General features: G+C 32.1%; 1 protein-coding gene across 1 annotated transcript; it reads left to right on the plus strand.

Moving 5' to 3' along the window:
- Positions 1 to 1,963: 1,963 nt before the first annotated feature.
- On the plus strand, positions 1,964 to 17,130 carry LOC129227440 (E3 ubiquitin-protein ligase RING2-like). The gene is made up of 2 exons (XM_054861998.1): positions 1,964 to 2,927; positions 14,973 to 17,130. The coding sequence occupies exons 1-2, from the start codon at positions 1,997 to 1,999 to the stop codon at positions 15,194 to 15,196; spliced, it is 1,155 nt and encodes a 384-aa protein (XP_054717973.1). The 5' UTR covers positions 1,964 to 1,996; the 3' UTR covers positions 15,197 to 17,130.
- Positions 17,131 to 17,337: the final 207 nt, after the last annotated feature.

Raw genomic sequence — 17,337 nt, forward strand, 5'->3', positions numbered from 1 at the left:
GAGCCACAATGATTGAAATTTCCCGAAATAACTAAAGCAAGTATAAGGGGATTACGGGCGCAGCTACTTTTTTTTAATCACTTCGTACTTAATTAGCCATACAGAGAAGGTTTTAGACTCCATGTTAAAAAAAAAAGTATCAACAGATTAATCTTTTTAAACATGAGAAGATTAATTTCATGTTTTTTAAATTTGTATATGCTTAAATATAGTGCATTCGTTTCTAAATCAATACTACTTTGTTCTTTATACTTATTGCTATTTTAGTTTTATGGGTAAGGAAGAAACTCGATTTTTAATCACGTCAAAAAGATGTGTTTTAAATTTTTTTACTGAAAACAAAAAACAAAAGCAAGTAACGATTTTTTCTAATAATTATTACTGACCCAGGCAACGCCGGGTATTTTTGCTAGTTAGACTATAATGATTTAGTACAGTTAAGGAGTGACACAAGCTCGGAGCATAAAACAATCGAAATGGAAAAGCTTACAGTTCCTGGGGCCAATGACTACTGATTGCGAGTAGTTGGTGGTAGCCAAACGTGTCATTTTAATTTTTTCTAGGAAATGGGGGGGGGGGGGGGAGTGTGCAAAGGCTGACACTGGTCGCTCAAATTCTCACGAGCCCCACAGAGCATAGGAGCAGTGACTCAACATCTTCCCACTCTTCCTTTCCCCTTTTTATTTTCTTTTTATAAAACTAAAAACTGAGACAGATGAAAGTGAAATTAAATTAAATGAAAAGGATTATATTCTTTCCTGAGATAAAATGTATTTCTTAGATCATTAAATGGTAGTATTTTTTACAGATTTTCTCACGACATTTTTATTGTTAAAAAACTTTATGAAATAACCAAAATCTTCAACATATTGTTCAGAGAAAGTCAATAAATTAAAACATCAACAACATAAAAGAAGCGCACTCAGATTGTATTTCAGTTACTATTCTCAAGAATATAAAAAAAAATCAACAGTCAAAAAAACTCATTTTGAAACAGCATGTATTATCTACCATGTTAAAATCTGTTCTGCGTCTCTTTCAATGTGAGTTTATTGCGAATGTTTACAGCAAGTAGAATTTTCCAAACATAGCAACAATAGAAATGTAAATTAAGATTCAGAAGAAACCCTACGAAAACGGAAATATTTCACAACACAAAAAACAGTAAATCGTGAAATCAAAACGAACTAAAACTTTAAACAGCAATATTTCGCATTGCAATTTCTACCTCACAATTTAAAGGGGCGGCTCTGTTTACATTTTACTCGGGGTTGCTTTAATGTATCCAGGTTACCATGCTGTTTAATAGAACGCGCTCGTTTTTATTTCTCATTACGCCAATGTACTGTAATTGGTTTTGTTCGGCAATCCTAACCGGTCGACCACTGAGTAACAGGTAGCTAACCGCTGCGTTCTATCATCAACCGGTTACCGTATTAATATGCTGATTAGTTGATTAAAGCACGTGATCATTAGATGTCACGTGAACGAATCACCGCTAGTTACCAGTTGAGCTCGTCGAACACAAGCATTCCTTGCGGTCGACGAACCTCACCGGTCGACCGGTTACTAACCGCAGCGTTCTATGATCAATTGGTTACCATTCTAAGCAGTTGATTAGAGCACGTGATCATTAGCTGTCACGTGATTAACTAACTGGTTGCTACCGTAACGTAAGCATTGAACGCGTTTCAAAATTCGCCGCCAGGAACATTGGGCACCGAGCATTTTAGGCCCCGGGAATAGTGGGCACAATATGCTCGGCGCCCAAAGTTCCCGGCGCCAAAAACGCTCGGCGCCCAATGTTCCCGGCGCCCAATCTTCCTAGACCGCGTATATATAGGGGCCATATTAGCGCAACCTATGTCAAACGAACTGTGACGTCATAAGCACAGCTTGAATGAAGCATCAATAGCTCAAAAGAAGTGAAGTGAAATACGTTGTTAGGGATTCAGAGCAGAATCGCGGTGAAAATATTTGTTTGAAGAAGCTCATTATGTCTTGTTCGGACACTCAAACTTCGAACAAAACATGGGAATTAAGTTTGTACGAGCTCCACAGGACACCTCAAGAAGTAATAACAGACACGACAGAAATAGCGGTTTCTCCAAGAAGTTTGCATAGCGAATTAATGTGCCCAATCTGTCTCGATATGTTGAAAAATACCATGACAACAAAAGAGTGTTTGCATAGATTCTGCCAGGAATGCATCATAACTGCTTTGAGAAGTGGTAATAAAGAATGCCCTACATGTAGAAAAAAACTAATATCAAAAAGATCCTTACGACCAGATCCAAATTTTGACATGTTAATTTCTAAAATTTATCCGAGCCGTGACGAGTATGAAGCACTTCAGGAGCGTGTCATTGCGTCGTTAAATAAAAAACATAATCATGCTCTCGCTCATAGCATAGAAGAAGGAATGAGAATTCAGGCGCTTAATAGAGCCCAAAGAGTTAGAAAAAATGCTCCCGAGGAACCTAATGACAATAATAACAATAGCAATGCCAGTACTACTAATCCTGCAACTACAGTAAATAGCAGCGCTGTTAGTGCTAATGAAAATAGTAACAGTATGACAGCTCCACTTACCACTTCCCCACCTGTTCCAACGCCCCCTCCCCGTCAAACCCCTACTCCTGGTAGTTCGAGCGATGCAAACTCCTCACAGCCACAACAGCCAAGGAAACGTTTGAAAACTCTTTCTGAAAATGAAAGTGTTGGTTCTGGTGTGGATCAAGAAAATGACAATGACCTCGCTGAGGAAAGTACAGAAGGCACTAATCAAGACATTGAGACAGAGGGCCCTTCGGAATCTTCCGTCAATGAAATTGAACTTGTTTTTAAACCTTATCCACATGACAGGGATGATCACGAACCAACTTATGCTCAAGTCCGGTACATCAAAACGACAGCCAATGCTACAGGTATGGTTTTTTGCATAGTTGTAGTTGAGGTTTGCATGATTTAAATCAATTAATTAAAATCTAGATTTATGTCAGTTGATTTTTTTATTAAAAATCATTGATTTAAATCATTTTTAATTTTGAACTTTTTTTAATTGAAAATATTCAAGGTTTAGAATTTATTAAAGAACTGTGTTCAAGTCTTGTCAGCATTGTAGCCAGTTTCCAAGCAAAAAGGGACCTATTTTAAATTTTTATTGATAAAAATAGATACAATAACTGATTATGATTGGCTGAATTCATTTTGCAATGGATAGTAGAGACAGCTTCATAGTACTCTAGAAATCAAGTTTATATACCAAATAACAACAACCTTAGCTTCGTCTGCTGGAATTGAAAGATAGTTTTCTTCTTTTGGCTTCCTTGTTCATTCTAGCTGTTGTAAAACTTAGAAGTGGACAAAGCATCAAATTTATTTATTTTTTTTTAATTAAAACAATTAAATCTACAGAATTCATTTTCTTAGAAAGTATTGTATGAATTAATTTTTTTCTTTTTAAAAATTTGCATTTTTGAATTTGTTCATTAAATTTACCTTTTGTTTAGTTTGTAATATCCAATTTTCAAAAAATAGCATGCCTTTAGTTAAAACTATAGAAATTCAGTCAAATCTTGATATCTTTATCTTGAACTTCAAACCCTTGTTATCTCATAAAGAAATTTTCCTCAAACACTCCTATGTATTTTCCTTAGTTATCTAGAAATTTATTTTTCGAAAAACTTGATATGTCGTAATTTTTACATAGAAGCAAGTTTCGATCAGACATTTTTCCTTGGTAATTATTGTAGTAACGTGTAAAGTTGTCCACCTGTCTAAGTTGATTGCTTTTTTCAGGCACGGAATTAGCCCTTATATACAGTAGACGTCGCTTAATGTGATCATGGTTAATTTTATCCTCATTTAATGTTATATCAGAATCGCAAAGTCCCGGAACACTTGTATATGAACACTTGTTAAAAAAGTCGGATATTGTAATCAGTGTCGTCGTTTATTATGTTATCACTTTTTCATAAACTTTCAATTTTTTCCTCTTTTTCGTTCTTCAATCAACAGAAATACGAAGGCAAACCCTGGCAACACTAGCTTTCTGTGTGTCATTTTACGTTTTTCAATAACAATGCAACCTTTTTCTAGAAAAGTAACAATTAGAAGCTCATCCTCAGTGACCAGACTCCCCCTATTGATGCCTCTTGTTTGCACATGCAAAAATTCAGTTGTTGGACACGTTGCTGGTGTCTCTTCCTACTTTGTGAGAGTTAATGTAGCTTCCGAGAAAACAAGTTCCCTTCTTATCACTAAAAACTTAAAAACTTCACTTTAAACAAACAAACATGTTGGAGAAAAAACGCAATGATTTTACTGTCAAGGAAAATATTGACATTTTAAAACGCTTTGACAACTTTAGCATGATGAATCTAAGAAATGCTTCAGGCTGCATAACAGCTAAAAATTTCTCAGCCATTATTTTTATAAGTTACTAAAAAATTGTGACAAGATTAAAAACAAAGCTAAGTTAAATGAAAGTTTAAGTAACAGGCAAAACCATGCTGGCAAAGGTAGTGAAATTGAATCTGCTGTGAAACTGGTTAACGAATGTCAGGAAAAATGTTTAAAAAGGATCTTGCTCTAAAAACGACAAAAAAGACTTTCAGTAATTTAAAATTTAAAGCTGCGTTTAGTTGAGTCATTGCAATTTTAATTGCAGTTGTAAAAATAAATGCTTCTTAATAAAAAAAAAATCATAATTTTGTTGGGTCCTGGATTCTTTTTGGTTATTATTATCAATTGGTGATTGTTATCAAATTGTATTTGTCCCAAAGTGATCACATTAAGTGGCGCCTACTGTAAACCTGTAAGTTGACCACTAAAGTAGTGAACCGCAAGTGGTCAACTTACACAGGTTTCCCTGGACAACCAGTTCCTCAGTCTTTTCCTTGTTGTTATTTATTGTTTTTCTTAGAAATTTTAAGAATAGGAGATTGGGGCAGGATGGTAAGAGAGTATGGGTATGAGGCCTCACCCTCATCATTCTACATTTACAACTCCTTTCAAAATGGCCCGCTAAAAAGATTATGAATGGGCAAAGTTTGTAGATGAAAAAAGGAAATTGAAATTATTGTTCATGTCAAAATCTCTTCCAGTAACACTTTCCACAACAATACGAAACCATCAAGTTATTCAGGAAAACTACGATAAAGGAAATAGTTCAAAAATAAAAACTGAAAAGAAGTCTGCATATTCGGAAGCAGTTAACAATCCAGCTACTAGGTCAAAAAATTGAATACTAGATATTGTTACGTCTAAACAGGGAACTTTTATAGTCAGTAAAACGTTGAAGAATAACCTGCTAATGGTTATGTAAAGTAGTTGCATAGTACATATCGCTCACTCCTTTCAACTTACTAGGTCATATTTCAAAAAACAAGGAGAGCAATTTGAAAAATTAAAAGTAAGATATCATGTAATAAAACTATATTTCAAGCCACTGATTGAACTATTTCTTACATGCAAGATCTTTTTTTATTTCAAGAAAATTTGATATTTTTTCTCTGTTTCATGAAGAAGTGTGAATAATAATTTTTACAAGTGAAGCTTGAATCAATTCGTACGCAAATGGATTAAAATTTTCGAGTGGATGGGCCAAAATGACGTGTGCAAATATACAATACGAAGTATAAGAAAGGGATTATCAATGTCTTAGTGATTGAATCACATAATAAACAATAACCAGCTACAGGGAAAGAAGCGATGCAATTAAATTTTGATATGCATTAAAAATCGGGGCTGCCTTGTAAAATCGTAAAAAAAATGGCTAAATGCATAAATTTTAAACCTAATCAGTAAATGTTTCAGAACTCAAAATCTATGATCAATTGTCAATTCCCATGATTTTTGAGCATTTTTTACTAAAAATTCTGACTTTTCACTAAATTCGATCATAGTTGGAATCCATGACTTTCTAGGTGCAAGGACACCCTACAAAATATATATTTAACTAGCTGTACCCGATGGGCGTTGCTACGCCAACAAAAAAATACATCATTATACTGATTTTCATGACAATCGGTTGAACGGGGCAGAAGTTTACATCATTATACTGATGTGACATGTGTCTAAATCGCGTGTCTAAAAGTCCCGATTAGCTTACTATACCAAGGCTTCACTCGATAAGCGTCTTATAGAAACACGTATCAAGTGAAGCTGTGACTATTCAATCGCTAAAAATATCAAATAGAAAAAGTTTTAAATCCCCCCGTTGCATGAAAAGCCATAAAACAATAAAGAAAGAATTTATTTGTTCAAACTCAAGAAAAATGGCAACAGCTAACTTCTTATCAATGAGATCTTTCACGCAAATTAATTTCTGCAGCCGATAATTTTATTCGTATTTATCCAATGGATTGTGACTTAAATTGGAATAAAAAAGGAACTATCGATCGGATTTTTTTCGAACTGGTCTATAAACATTCCCAGTACCAAAAATAACAAACGGTGAAAGTTTCAGCCAAATCTGCCGGGTAGTTTTTGAGTTCATGGATGACATACAGACAAACATTCATTTATATATATATAGATTTAAAAGTGTTTGATCATTGAAACAAAATAAACTAGCCAAAATATTAGTTGTTAATTCTCTCTGGAGTAAAATGAGTCTTCAGAGGTGAAAAGTCGTTTTTACATTGAAAATTTTTGTGGTTGTACCACTTTAACGATGTGGAATTTTGTGAAGGGGTCGCAAACCAGGGCTGCGGAGTCGGAAGAAAAAATGTCCGACTCCTGAATTTTGAAATGTCCGACTGCAGATTTTTTTATTTACTTATTTTGTGATTCTTTTTTTTTTTTGCAATTCTCTTTTTTTTATGGGAAGAGGGAAAAACCCCTTGAACAGATAAAAATATTAATTCCTTTTTATGAAATTTTCACATTGTATGTTATTGTCAACCTAAGATGCGTACAACATCAGATATTCAACTTGAAAGTAAAATTTTCCAATAGCTATGATTTTAAAAGTGAAAGTGAGATTACTTAAAAATCCCATTTTTTGAAAAAAGGAAAAGGATTAATTTGTTACATTATAAAGATTAACAACTAGATGTTGCTCAAATTGTGTGCTTTCAATTCTTTAAAGCTGTAATTTGAGAGAAAAAGCTTTTTTGCAAAGTCAAAAAACCTTTCTTAACTTTCTAAGTAGTAGTAGTTAAGTTTCTAAGTAAAACTTTCTGAACCGATGCATCAATACTCCACCAATGTACAGACGCTGGTCCACGAGATCATTGCTGTTTTAATCTCTGAATGTTTCAAAACAGACTCCTCAATTTGAGGTCTCTGACCTACCAAAAATTTCCACAATTTTTTCTGATGATTTGGCAAAATTGGACACTGCATTGTGAAATTGCCTTTTAAAAAACTAATGATGTTGAATGTCTCTTCTCATTATATACATGTCTGTGTTTGTGCTTATATTTTATCATTCAGTAAAATTCAGACTATTATTCAGCAAAATAAAAATTCTTCCCAACCAAAAGCTCTGGGCGTTATGTGGAAGATCGTAAGTGAACTAAGACCTACACTTTTCCTAACACTTGCAGAAAAATGCAACTTTTTAATCTCTTAATGGAAATTATATTGATAAACATAATCATTCACCAAAAAAAAAAAAAAAAAAAACAGCAACAATGCTTCAAGTGCAAAATAGCAACAAAGATTGCATATACGTATTTTGGTGTTATGAGGAACACTTTTTTAAATGCAAGGAGAGATTGTTTCCATAAGCTCACATCTCTTTGCATTAAAAAATGTGTTCATTGTAATCTCAATCTCTCATCATTGTGTCTGTAATGTTTATTGTTATTTTGCACTTTCAAAGCTGTTTTTCTTTTAACAATTTCTTGCTGGTGCTACAAAAAAAAAAAAAAAAAAAAAAAAAAAAAAAAAAACCTAGAGTATTATCCTACATTAACCATCATGTTTGAAAAAAGCAAGGTTGATCAACATGCCAGGAAATTCAAATTTGCCGGCATGCCAGGTAGTTCAAGGTTTATTTTGCAAAGAAACAAATTTCCCCATTCAGTTCCAACCAGAAAGCAAACCACTGTGAGAGAAAACAAAGTCCCTAAAGTAACCTTCTGGAAACTACTTTTAAATTAAGTGAAAAAAAAAAAAAATTTATCAGTGGCGTAAGAAAAGGGATGGTGTCCAGGACCGGTTTCTTAGTTTGGTGCTCAAAATTGAGCATTCAGATCCAACGAAATATGTTCCTATTAGTGGCGCACACAAGGGAGAGGTCCAGGGGGTCCAGACCCCTCCCAAAGGTCTTGCTTTTTTCCCGGATTGATTTCGATTCTATGTATTTTATACGTAGATAATTTCAAACGAAGGTAACAATAACTTCAGTTCTAATAAGTGAAAAAATAAAACCCTCATGTTAAAAATCTTTTTAAAATATTGTGCACTTTTCCAGGGTTCGTACGCGTCCTTACAAGTCCTTACTTTTATATTTTGCCTTATAAGTGTTTGCAAGTCCCTTTTTAATGCCCAAGTCACTTGCGACTCATTTTATCACCCAAACTGTGGAGGGCAAGCAGCAACAATTTTAACAAATTTAATTTCCCCTCAGCAATCTCCTAAGCTACAGGACAAGATTACAGTAGCTGGTGTAAAGTCAAGTGGTTGCAAGTGCTCTGTTCCCACCAGGCGGCAGCTTTATTAATCCCACCCATCGTTTAGGGAACTCTTTCAGAATGGGGGAATGGGGGGGGGGGCGAATGTGACCCCATTTTGGCTCTTGTTCTGGGAATCCAAAAATTGCCAAATTCGATACAATTGGTCTATCTTAAACAACTGATACGAAAACTGAACTGCAATAGCTGATTGCTGCTGAAACTTACATTTCTCAGCATGAAATTAATGAATTTATTCATTAATTACATGCTGAGCCTTACTTTCCTATGCCGGGCTGATGAGTGCTAATAAGCACGAAATTGCAGTCCTCCGCTGGAAACGACTGAGCTGGCGGTGTATTTCATGTATTTCTGCTTTAGCCCTGGCTATTGGGCGGTAATTTACTGAATATGTAACATAATGGGTAAATGGTACCAATGTAATCTTAACTGCATAATGGATTCAGAAACAAAAAGAAACACTTGCTGTTAAATTCAATTTTTAACATTATTCTATACAATAAATGCTAGGTATAATGTACAGGGTGTCCCAAAAGGTCGTTTACAAACTTAACATGCTGGTCTGCCATATCATGATGAACAAGATTTACATAGTAACATACGTTCGCAAGCCCAATGCTGGCGCACTACGCACACCAAGTCAGGCACTAACGGATGCAGAACATGTCGCATATTTATTACACAAAGACGATTTTACACAACATTTTAGTTTTCAAGGAAGGTTTATAGCTGTTGTTGAAATTTGCTGCCTTTAACTGTCAGACACCGTCGCAACGAACGAAGTACCGACCGTCGTAATAACAATCCATTCTGACAAGATTTCTCTGATCGCTGCATTGTCGTTGCAACGTGATTATGAGAGCTGGCAGGACTCAAATTTTAGCAACTGCTTTAAGCTTTCCTAAAAGACTAAAATGTTGTATAAAACCGTCTTTGTATAATAGATATGTGACATGTTGTGCATCCGTTAGTGTCTGACTTTGTGTGCATGGAGTGCGCCAGCATTGCGTTTGCGAACACATGTTCCTATGTAAATCTTGTTCATCATGATATGACAGACCAGCATGTTAAGTTTGTAAACGACCTTTTGAGACACCCTGTATAATTGCTCAATGTATGTAGTTTAGTTAATGTTTTTCCAAAAAACATGCCCAAGAAAATATATTTGGCTGAAACCCTGCCACATGAAATACAACTTATAAACACTCAATAAAAACCCATAGGTTCATTTATTAAGATTAACACTGGACAGGATTAACACTGGATTAACATGAATTTAAAAAAGTATAACCCAATGATAACCTTAGAAATAACTTGAATGATGACAATTTGAATAAATTTGGGTTCTCCCCTCCCTCTCTCTCAAAAAATGCAAAAAAAAAGGGCAAAAGATAATGTATTGATAACATATAAAATTGAAATTTTACTTTAAATCTAGTATTTAAAAAAATTCTTCATTAATAGTTAAAAAACTAAAATTAATTTATTTATTGTATCAGAAATCAAGAGCAAACCATTAATTTCTTTTTTTTTTTTCGCTTTATCTTTTAAAGTTCTTAAATATTCTTTTTTTCTCCATTTGAAAAACAGCGATAATAAATATCATACAAATAAGTTGTGTTTCAAAATACTATCTTAAAAACAAATAACAACCAAATAACTCGGTCTTTCAAATCTAAAATACTGTGAGCATTAATAAGCAAAACAAGAAAAGATATTAAAAATAATTCATTCTAAACCAGGAATATAGCAACATGATTTCTACTGTGGTTTGGTATGATAAAACAGAGCCTGCGCAAAGCATTTGTCACCACGCCAAAGGCTATAAAACTATAAAAGCGAAAAAACTTCAATTGGGCAAAAATATTGTCTAACATAAAATTCTTAGAAATTTCCTTAAAAAACGGAAATAAGATTTTTCCTCAATCCTCAAAACTATTATTAGAAATTCTGTAATAAAAAAATAATAAATTAGGAACTCAATGTCTAATTCATTGTTATTAAGTGTTTATTAAACTTAAGTGTAAACTGCATAATGAAAATAATAAGCATTTACAATGCATATTTTATAGAATTATTCCAGTTTTCTGACTGAAGTGAAAAAAAAAAAAAAAATATTCACCGTTAAAAATTTATTAAATTTAGTTATTAAAAGTTTTGGAATAAGGCTAAAACTTTTAAAATTTGGCTAATTGTTGACTAGCAATTAGAGATCTGTGCAGGCTTTGATAAAATACTTCAAAAAAAAAAAAAATTATTTCTACACTCTGCAGGATGCAACTTCTAACACAGCTAACGATTTTCTGCAAAGCATACGAAGTTAAAAGCCTTTCATTTATTTATATATGTTTTTTAATGGATGCCTCAATTGCCAAATCGATTAACTCCACTTAAAAGAAAAAAATCCTCATTTCCACTTTAATAGTCTTTTATCAATGCTTAGTATGTGATTTTATATTTAATTTGAGTTCAGTATCTTTCTGAGCATGTGATGGCAGAAAATGTAACACGAGGGCCTATTTACTCTTATGGATAACACCATCTTCTTCATAACTATTATCTACTTTTGTTTAATGGAGTTAGTCAATTTGTCAAATGAGGCATCCAAATATCTCATTAGAAATTTTGAAATAACTATTTAATTTTAATTTATTCTCTTTTTCCAAATGATGATAAAACAAAAGTGCTAAGTCAAGTTCAATTTGAAAAAAAGATTTATCAATAATTCATTAAGAATAGATTAAAATAAAAAGGTATTCTAAGCTGATATGATAAAAATAACTTCCACATTTAAAATTGATTGAAATACTCGCAGGATAGAAAAGGATTATAATTTCAATTTGGAGAAGAAAAAACTTTTTTAGCTAAGTTTTACTTCAGTTTTGAAACAAAACTGAAAAGAAAAGTTCCTCAAAATATCGAACAAAAATACATTCGAGCCTCCATATATCAAACTTCCACATATCAAAATTTTCTATATATCGAAATCCCAGCAAATTTCCATGTTCATTACATAGAAAAATTGTTTCGATATATCAAAAAAATCTCTATATATCGAAAAAAAATTCGAGACATTCGTAGATTTTTTTTCCACTTTAGACTGTTTGTCTCATGAAAAATGAAGGTTATGGGAGAAAATTATGTTTACTAAAGGTTGCTAAGAAACTCATAAGAAATCTGGGTTTGAGGGGTGTGTAGATAGGTCGTTGTTCCATTCTGGAGTTCTTAAATTCCCTCAAGTTTATTTCAAATCTTAGTTGTAACCACTAACATTATAAAATCAGTTTCAAGTTATCCTTTTTGTCTGTTGATTATCATTCCTAGTCTTTTTAGTTTCAGTAAAAATCATTCAAGTTAAGTAGAGTGATTTTTTTTCCTTTTCTCTCAATTACATTGTCAAAACGAAAATCCCCCTAATGTTGCGGATCAAGTTGAACTGTCGAAGAATGAAGATGTATAGGCACAAAAATGTAATTTCTCTTAATTTTTCAATTATTAACTTTCGTTTAATACGATGCTCGTATAAATTAGAAATTGGGTTTCATGCACGAAAGTTAGCTTTAATTTTAATGTTTTAGGAGATTTTTATGACAAAATACGATTGTTTCTATATATTGAATTTTTTCCCGGCAATTTGCTACTTCGATATATGGAGGTCCGACTGTAATAATAAATTACACAAAGGGATTGAAATCTGAAATACAGCAAACAATTTTCTGCAACACATGTTGCTAAGTTTGCATACTTCTTTTTATTACTTCATTATTTTTAAATTAATTTCAAATAATAAATCAAATGTTAATTTGTTTCAAATATGGTACTTTCCTTAAAGTAAGTTTATTGCAATGAAAAAGCCATTTCATACAAGGATGTGATAGTTTTAAAACTTAATAATTGTATTATTTTCGGATGCAAAAGGATTGAAGTCTAAAATACAATAATAAGTTCTCTGCGAAGCTCAAGTTAAATCAGGGGTGCCCCCTCCCCCTTAGAAAAAGGGCACACCGCCGCTAAAATTTGTAAAGACCCCCACCCCCACAAAAAAAAAAATCAAGAGCCTCCCCCCCCCCTAAAAATGAAAAAAAAAAAAAAACTCTCAAAACAACCCTTCTTAAAAATTTCAATGGCGCAGTCTGTGCCATGACCCCCCCCCCCCCCTTGGTCGGCACCCCTGGTTAAATAAATACCTTTGTGCATGAAAAGTAAAATAAGAAATAACAACGTTAGGTTGGCATAGTATTATTATTTCATAATTTTCAGTTCTGTTTTTTCAATGCTTTTCAAAAATTGTTTTATTTAAATTTTAAACAAATTAAAAATTAAATGCTTATTTCTTCCGACCCTAAAACTAAGTTTATAAAAAAATAAAAGTAATAAAAAAATAAATAAAATTGAAATACATTATATTGCAATAAAAAAAAGCTATCCTACACTGGCATATGATTGCTCCAAAACTAAAAAATATTTGAAAGATGCAAAAAGAATGAAATATTACATGGAAATTAAGTTTGCAAAAAGAAAAAAAAGATAATAAAAATAAAATTAAAATACATTATCGCAGTACAAGAAGCTAACCTATACTTCAATATGATAGCTTCGAAAGTAAAAAATACATGAAATATTTGAAGGATGCAAAAAGATCGAAATCTAATACACAGCGATCAATTTTCGGCGAAGCACGAGGCTCCGTGTTTGCAAACTTTTATTTTTCCATTGCTTTATTTATTTTAAACAGCTTTTCAATAAATGATCTATTTTAGCTCACAACAAATTAAAATTCTAATGCTTACGCCTTTCCGATTCGATATTTCTCCGAAATTAAGTTCACTAAAAGAAAAAAATAATAATAAACATAAAATAAATTATTTAAATAAAAAAAGCTGTCCTACTGAAAAACAACTGAAATATTTGAAGGATGCAAAAAGATTGAAATCTCATACACAGCGACCAATTCTCCGCGAAGCACGTGGTTCCATGTTTGCATGTTTTTATTCTTCCATTACTTTATTTATTTTTAACATCTTTTCAATAAATGTTCTATTTTAGCTTACAACAAATTAAAAACCAAATGCTTATTCCTTTCTGATCAAATGTTTCCCTGAAATTAAGTTCACAAAAATAAAATAAATTATAACAAAAACAAAAGCTATCATTCATTAGCATATAATAGCTTACAAACTGAAAAATAATTTAAATATTTGAAAGATGCAAAAAGATTGAAATCTTATGCACAGCAACGAATTCTCCGCGAAGCACGTGGCTCCATGTTTGCACTTTTTTTATCGTTTTAATCTTTGATTTTTTTAACAGGTTTTCAACAAATATTCTATTTTAATTCAGAAGTGATTGAAAAGCAAATGTTTATCCCTTTCAAATTTGATACTTCCCCCTGAAATTAAGTTCACAAAAGCAAAAAAAAGAAGAAAAATAAAACTACATTTGCACAATAAAAAAAGTCTATTCTGTATTGATAGCTTCTGAACTTTACAGCTTATCCTAGAAATGGGGACACAAAACTCTTAAGGACTATCCCTCTCCCCACAAGCTTCACACAATAGCTCTTTGAAAAAAAAAAAAAAAACTGCATATAGGGGAGTGGTTTATTGTACTTCTCTCCATTGACAAAGCTCCTTTTTTTCCGCCATTTTTCTGATCATTAGAAGCGATCTGATTGGTCAAGCTGCGTACGTTTGCTAAACGAAATTCCGCGAACTGAAATCGTTTCAACAAGCGTCAAAAGTAAGATTTTCAGAGCACTCGCGGAAAAAAAAAGAGATTTTAGAGACTAAATCATGAAAATAGAGACTTAAGAGACACTCAAATAAAAAAGAGACAAATAGCTAGAAAAGAGACTAGTTCCAAGGCCCTGCAATAACATATAGTTAGTGCTTATTTTTAAACAACTGAAGAAAACTGTCAAAACCATTATTTTTATTACACAAGTGTTTTAAAAGGCTTTTGGAAAAGGGTTTCAACAGAAATAAACTGGGATTTTTTTTTAAATTCTAATTTTTTTTTTTTTTAAATTTTAACATTACCAGTTTGAAAAAAAAATTCTGCATAGCCAAAAAATTTCTGCAACGCCGTTCGCGAGTTCATCTATATTATGCAAGACTGCCCCCACCCCCCACCTACCCCCATAATACCGTTTATTAAAACAAACAAAAAAAAGGTGTTAAATTTCAAAAGATTATGTGTGTTACGTGTGCAGCTTTTACTTTACACAAACATATATCATCTTATAAGCCTATTTGCACTACAATATGAACATAAATAAATGTTTAGTTATTCATTTTAATTATGATGTTATAAATTTCTTTACAGTGGATCATCTCTCAAAATATTTGGCTATGAGATTTGCTTTAGACAAGCAAGATGAATTAGGCTCAGAAGCTCCAACTGAAATTTCTCCATTTTCCATCTACATCGCTGTTACTCCGGGACAATTTTCTTTGCTTGATGGAAATGTCACTCTTGACCAGGTGAATGAAAAATTTTGGAAAGTTAACAAACCTCTTGAAATGTTCTACTCTTTCAAGAAACCATGAAGCTTTATATTTCCATTCATTCAAACATTTTTGTACCAAACATGAAATTAGCTAACATATCCCATGCTTATTAGATGCAAATTTGTGATTCTAAGTTACAAGAAAGCACTTATTTGGTGTTGGAAAAGAAGTTATGTAAGAAAAATAACTGCTTAAGTATTTTTCTCATGTGATTCCATTTCTTGATGAAGAATGAAATTTCTTTAACACTAAACTGTTTGCTTAGTTTTTTTATTTTTTAATACAAATTTGTTTTTAATAACATTAGAGATATGTTAATGTGTACAGCAGGTATAAGCTAATTTTTTGCAACCCAAAATAATATGTTATTTATTTTTTTAATTAATACATTTATGTCCTCATACAAAGTTATATGTATTCATAGTTGTTAATCCTTGTTAATCTATTGTTTTTGTTACCTTTAAAAAAATCATTTTCAAATGAGTTCAATGAATTTATATATAAACTAAAGACTTGAATGAATTGCATTATAGCAAAAGCATCAAGGTTGATTGTAAATGTCCCAAATTTATACTTTTAAGATTTTCTTCTTATCTCATTTTGTTAAAAATTGTATTCATGTGTAAAATTCACTCAAACCATAACTTATATTTATTATTTCATAAGCATTTCATTACTGAAAAATCACTAAATTATTCTTATTATTTTTGCAATATGTTACTGTTGGTTCTGTTAATGGTGTAATGTGTCAAAGCATCAGTATAGCCTAATGGAGCCTAAAAAAATGGACACACCTTGCTATTTGTTGATGTTTACAGTAAGTACTGTCTGGCTTTAGAAGAATAAGCCTTTAAGGCTGTTGAGGTGAATAAGATATTTATATTGGGAACTGAAAGTAACCAACACGCCACCTGGCGAGAGAATCTAAATAGGATAAGATAGCGATTGCCCACTCTTTGGCATGTAAAGTTTTAAAGCAAAGGGGAAAAATGCCATGCACAAATTTTAACTTATTGAACACAAATGAGAAGCTCTAAAGCTGTTATATTTGCAGAAGCTATGATACAAGTATGGTCTAGCTAAATTAAAAAAAAAAACTTAGTGTTAATCGGCACAGCCAATTAGATTAATCAGTACAAAATATGCATTTAAAACAAATTTAAATGTTTTAATTTTTTAAAAGAATTTAAAAATAAAAAAAAGTTAATTAAAAAAACAAAGCATATGTGCCTTAAAAATTTTTTTTTTAAAGTATTTTTAATGTTACGCATTATGCTGCATTTTATTCAGATTTTAAATGATTCTAAAAAAGACAGAACAAACCAAATGATAAGTGGTACATAAAAAAAGTATATGTTTTCAGAGACTGCATATTTATACTGATAAATAATATAACTAGTACTTAAAAAACTAAAGTTATTGTTCTTTAACGGTGTACTGTGATTTTTCACTACCAATAAGTAATTCAAAATACCTATAACAGCATGCAATCTTCCTGTGTAGAAATATAAGCACCAATAGTGAAAAAGGAAAAGATTAAAAATGGTAAAAGATCAAATGATTGTGAACAGTAAAAGAGCAAAAGAATGAATGTACAAACATATACCAATTCGAGGAATCAAAATATAAAAAGTAAATCGATAAATCTACATTTATTAATGCATTAAGAATGACCAAATTTTAACAAACCAAACATAGAATTTCAAAAAGGCAAGAATATGGCTAAAAACAATTAGAAAAATAATGATTCATAATAGCTTAATAACATAGCAGAAGATAGTAGCAAACAAGTAGTTTTTGTTTCTATCCTATTTATGGCGCCACCTATAGTTACTTTCTGTTCCCAATATGCCTCCTGCAGGCCACAGTAGAACGGGTTCAATTCTTCTAATACCAGAAATCAAGCCAATCGAAGTAAAATGCATTGATCTGAACCACTGGACCACATGAGAAATAAAATAGTCAACTGTTGGATGTGCATTAAATTGTTTGAAAAAAGTTCAGACATTTCTCCCCCCCCCCCCTTAATGAAGGACTTAGAGCAGCGTGGATTGCTGAATGTCATGGTAACTACATCTTTCCATCCCAATTAACTCTACTTAAAGTATTCAGTGTCATGTATTTTTGCTCCGTTAGCATATATATTTGCTATTATATTCAATATGTTTTGGCTTTGCATT

Source organism: Uloborus diversus, chromosome 8 (genome assembly GCF_026930045.1).
Source record: "Uloborus diversus isolate 005 chromosome 8, Udiv.v.3.1, whole genome shotgun sequence".
Classification (NCBI taxonomy): Eukaryota; Metazoa; Arthropoda; class Arachnida; order Araneae; family Uloboridae; genus Uloborus; species Uloborus diversus.

Excerpts from the sequence above, each read along its gene's own strand:
- LOC129227440 (XM_054861998.1), top strand. The coding sequence starts at position 1,997 with ATGTCTTGTTCGGACACTCAAACTTCGAACAAAACATGGGAATTAAGT. Across the intron at positions 2,928-14,972 it reads AACGACAGCCAATGCTACAG|TGGATCATCTCTCAAAATAT; the intron begins GTATGGTTTTTT and ends ATTTCTTTACAG.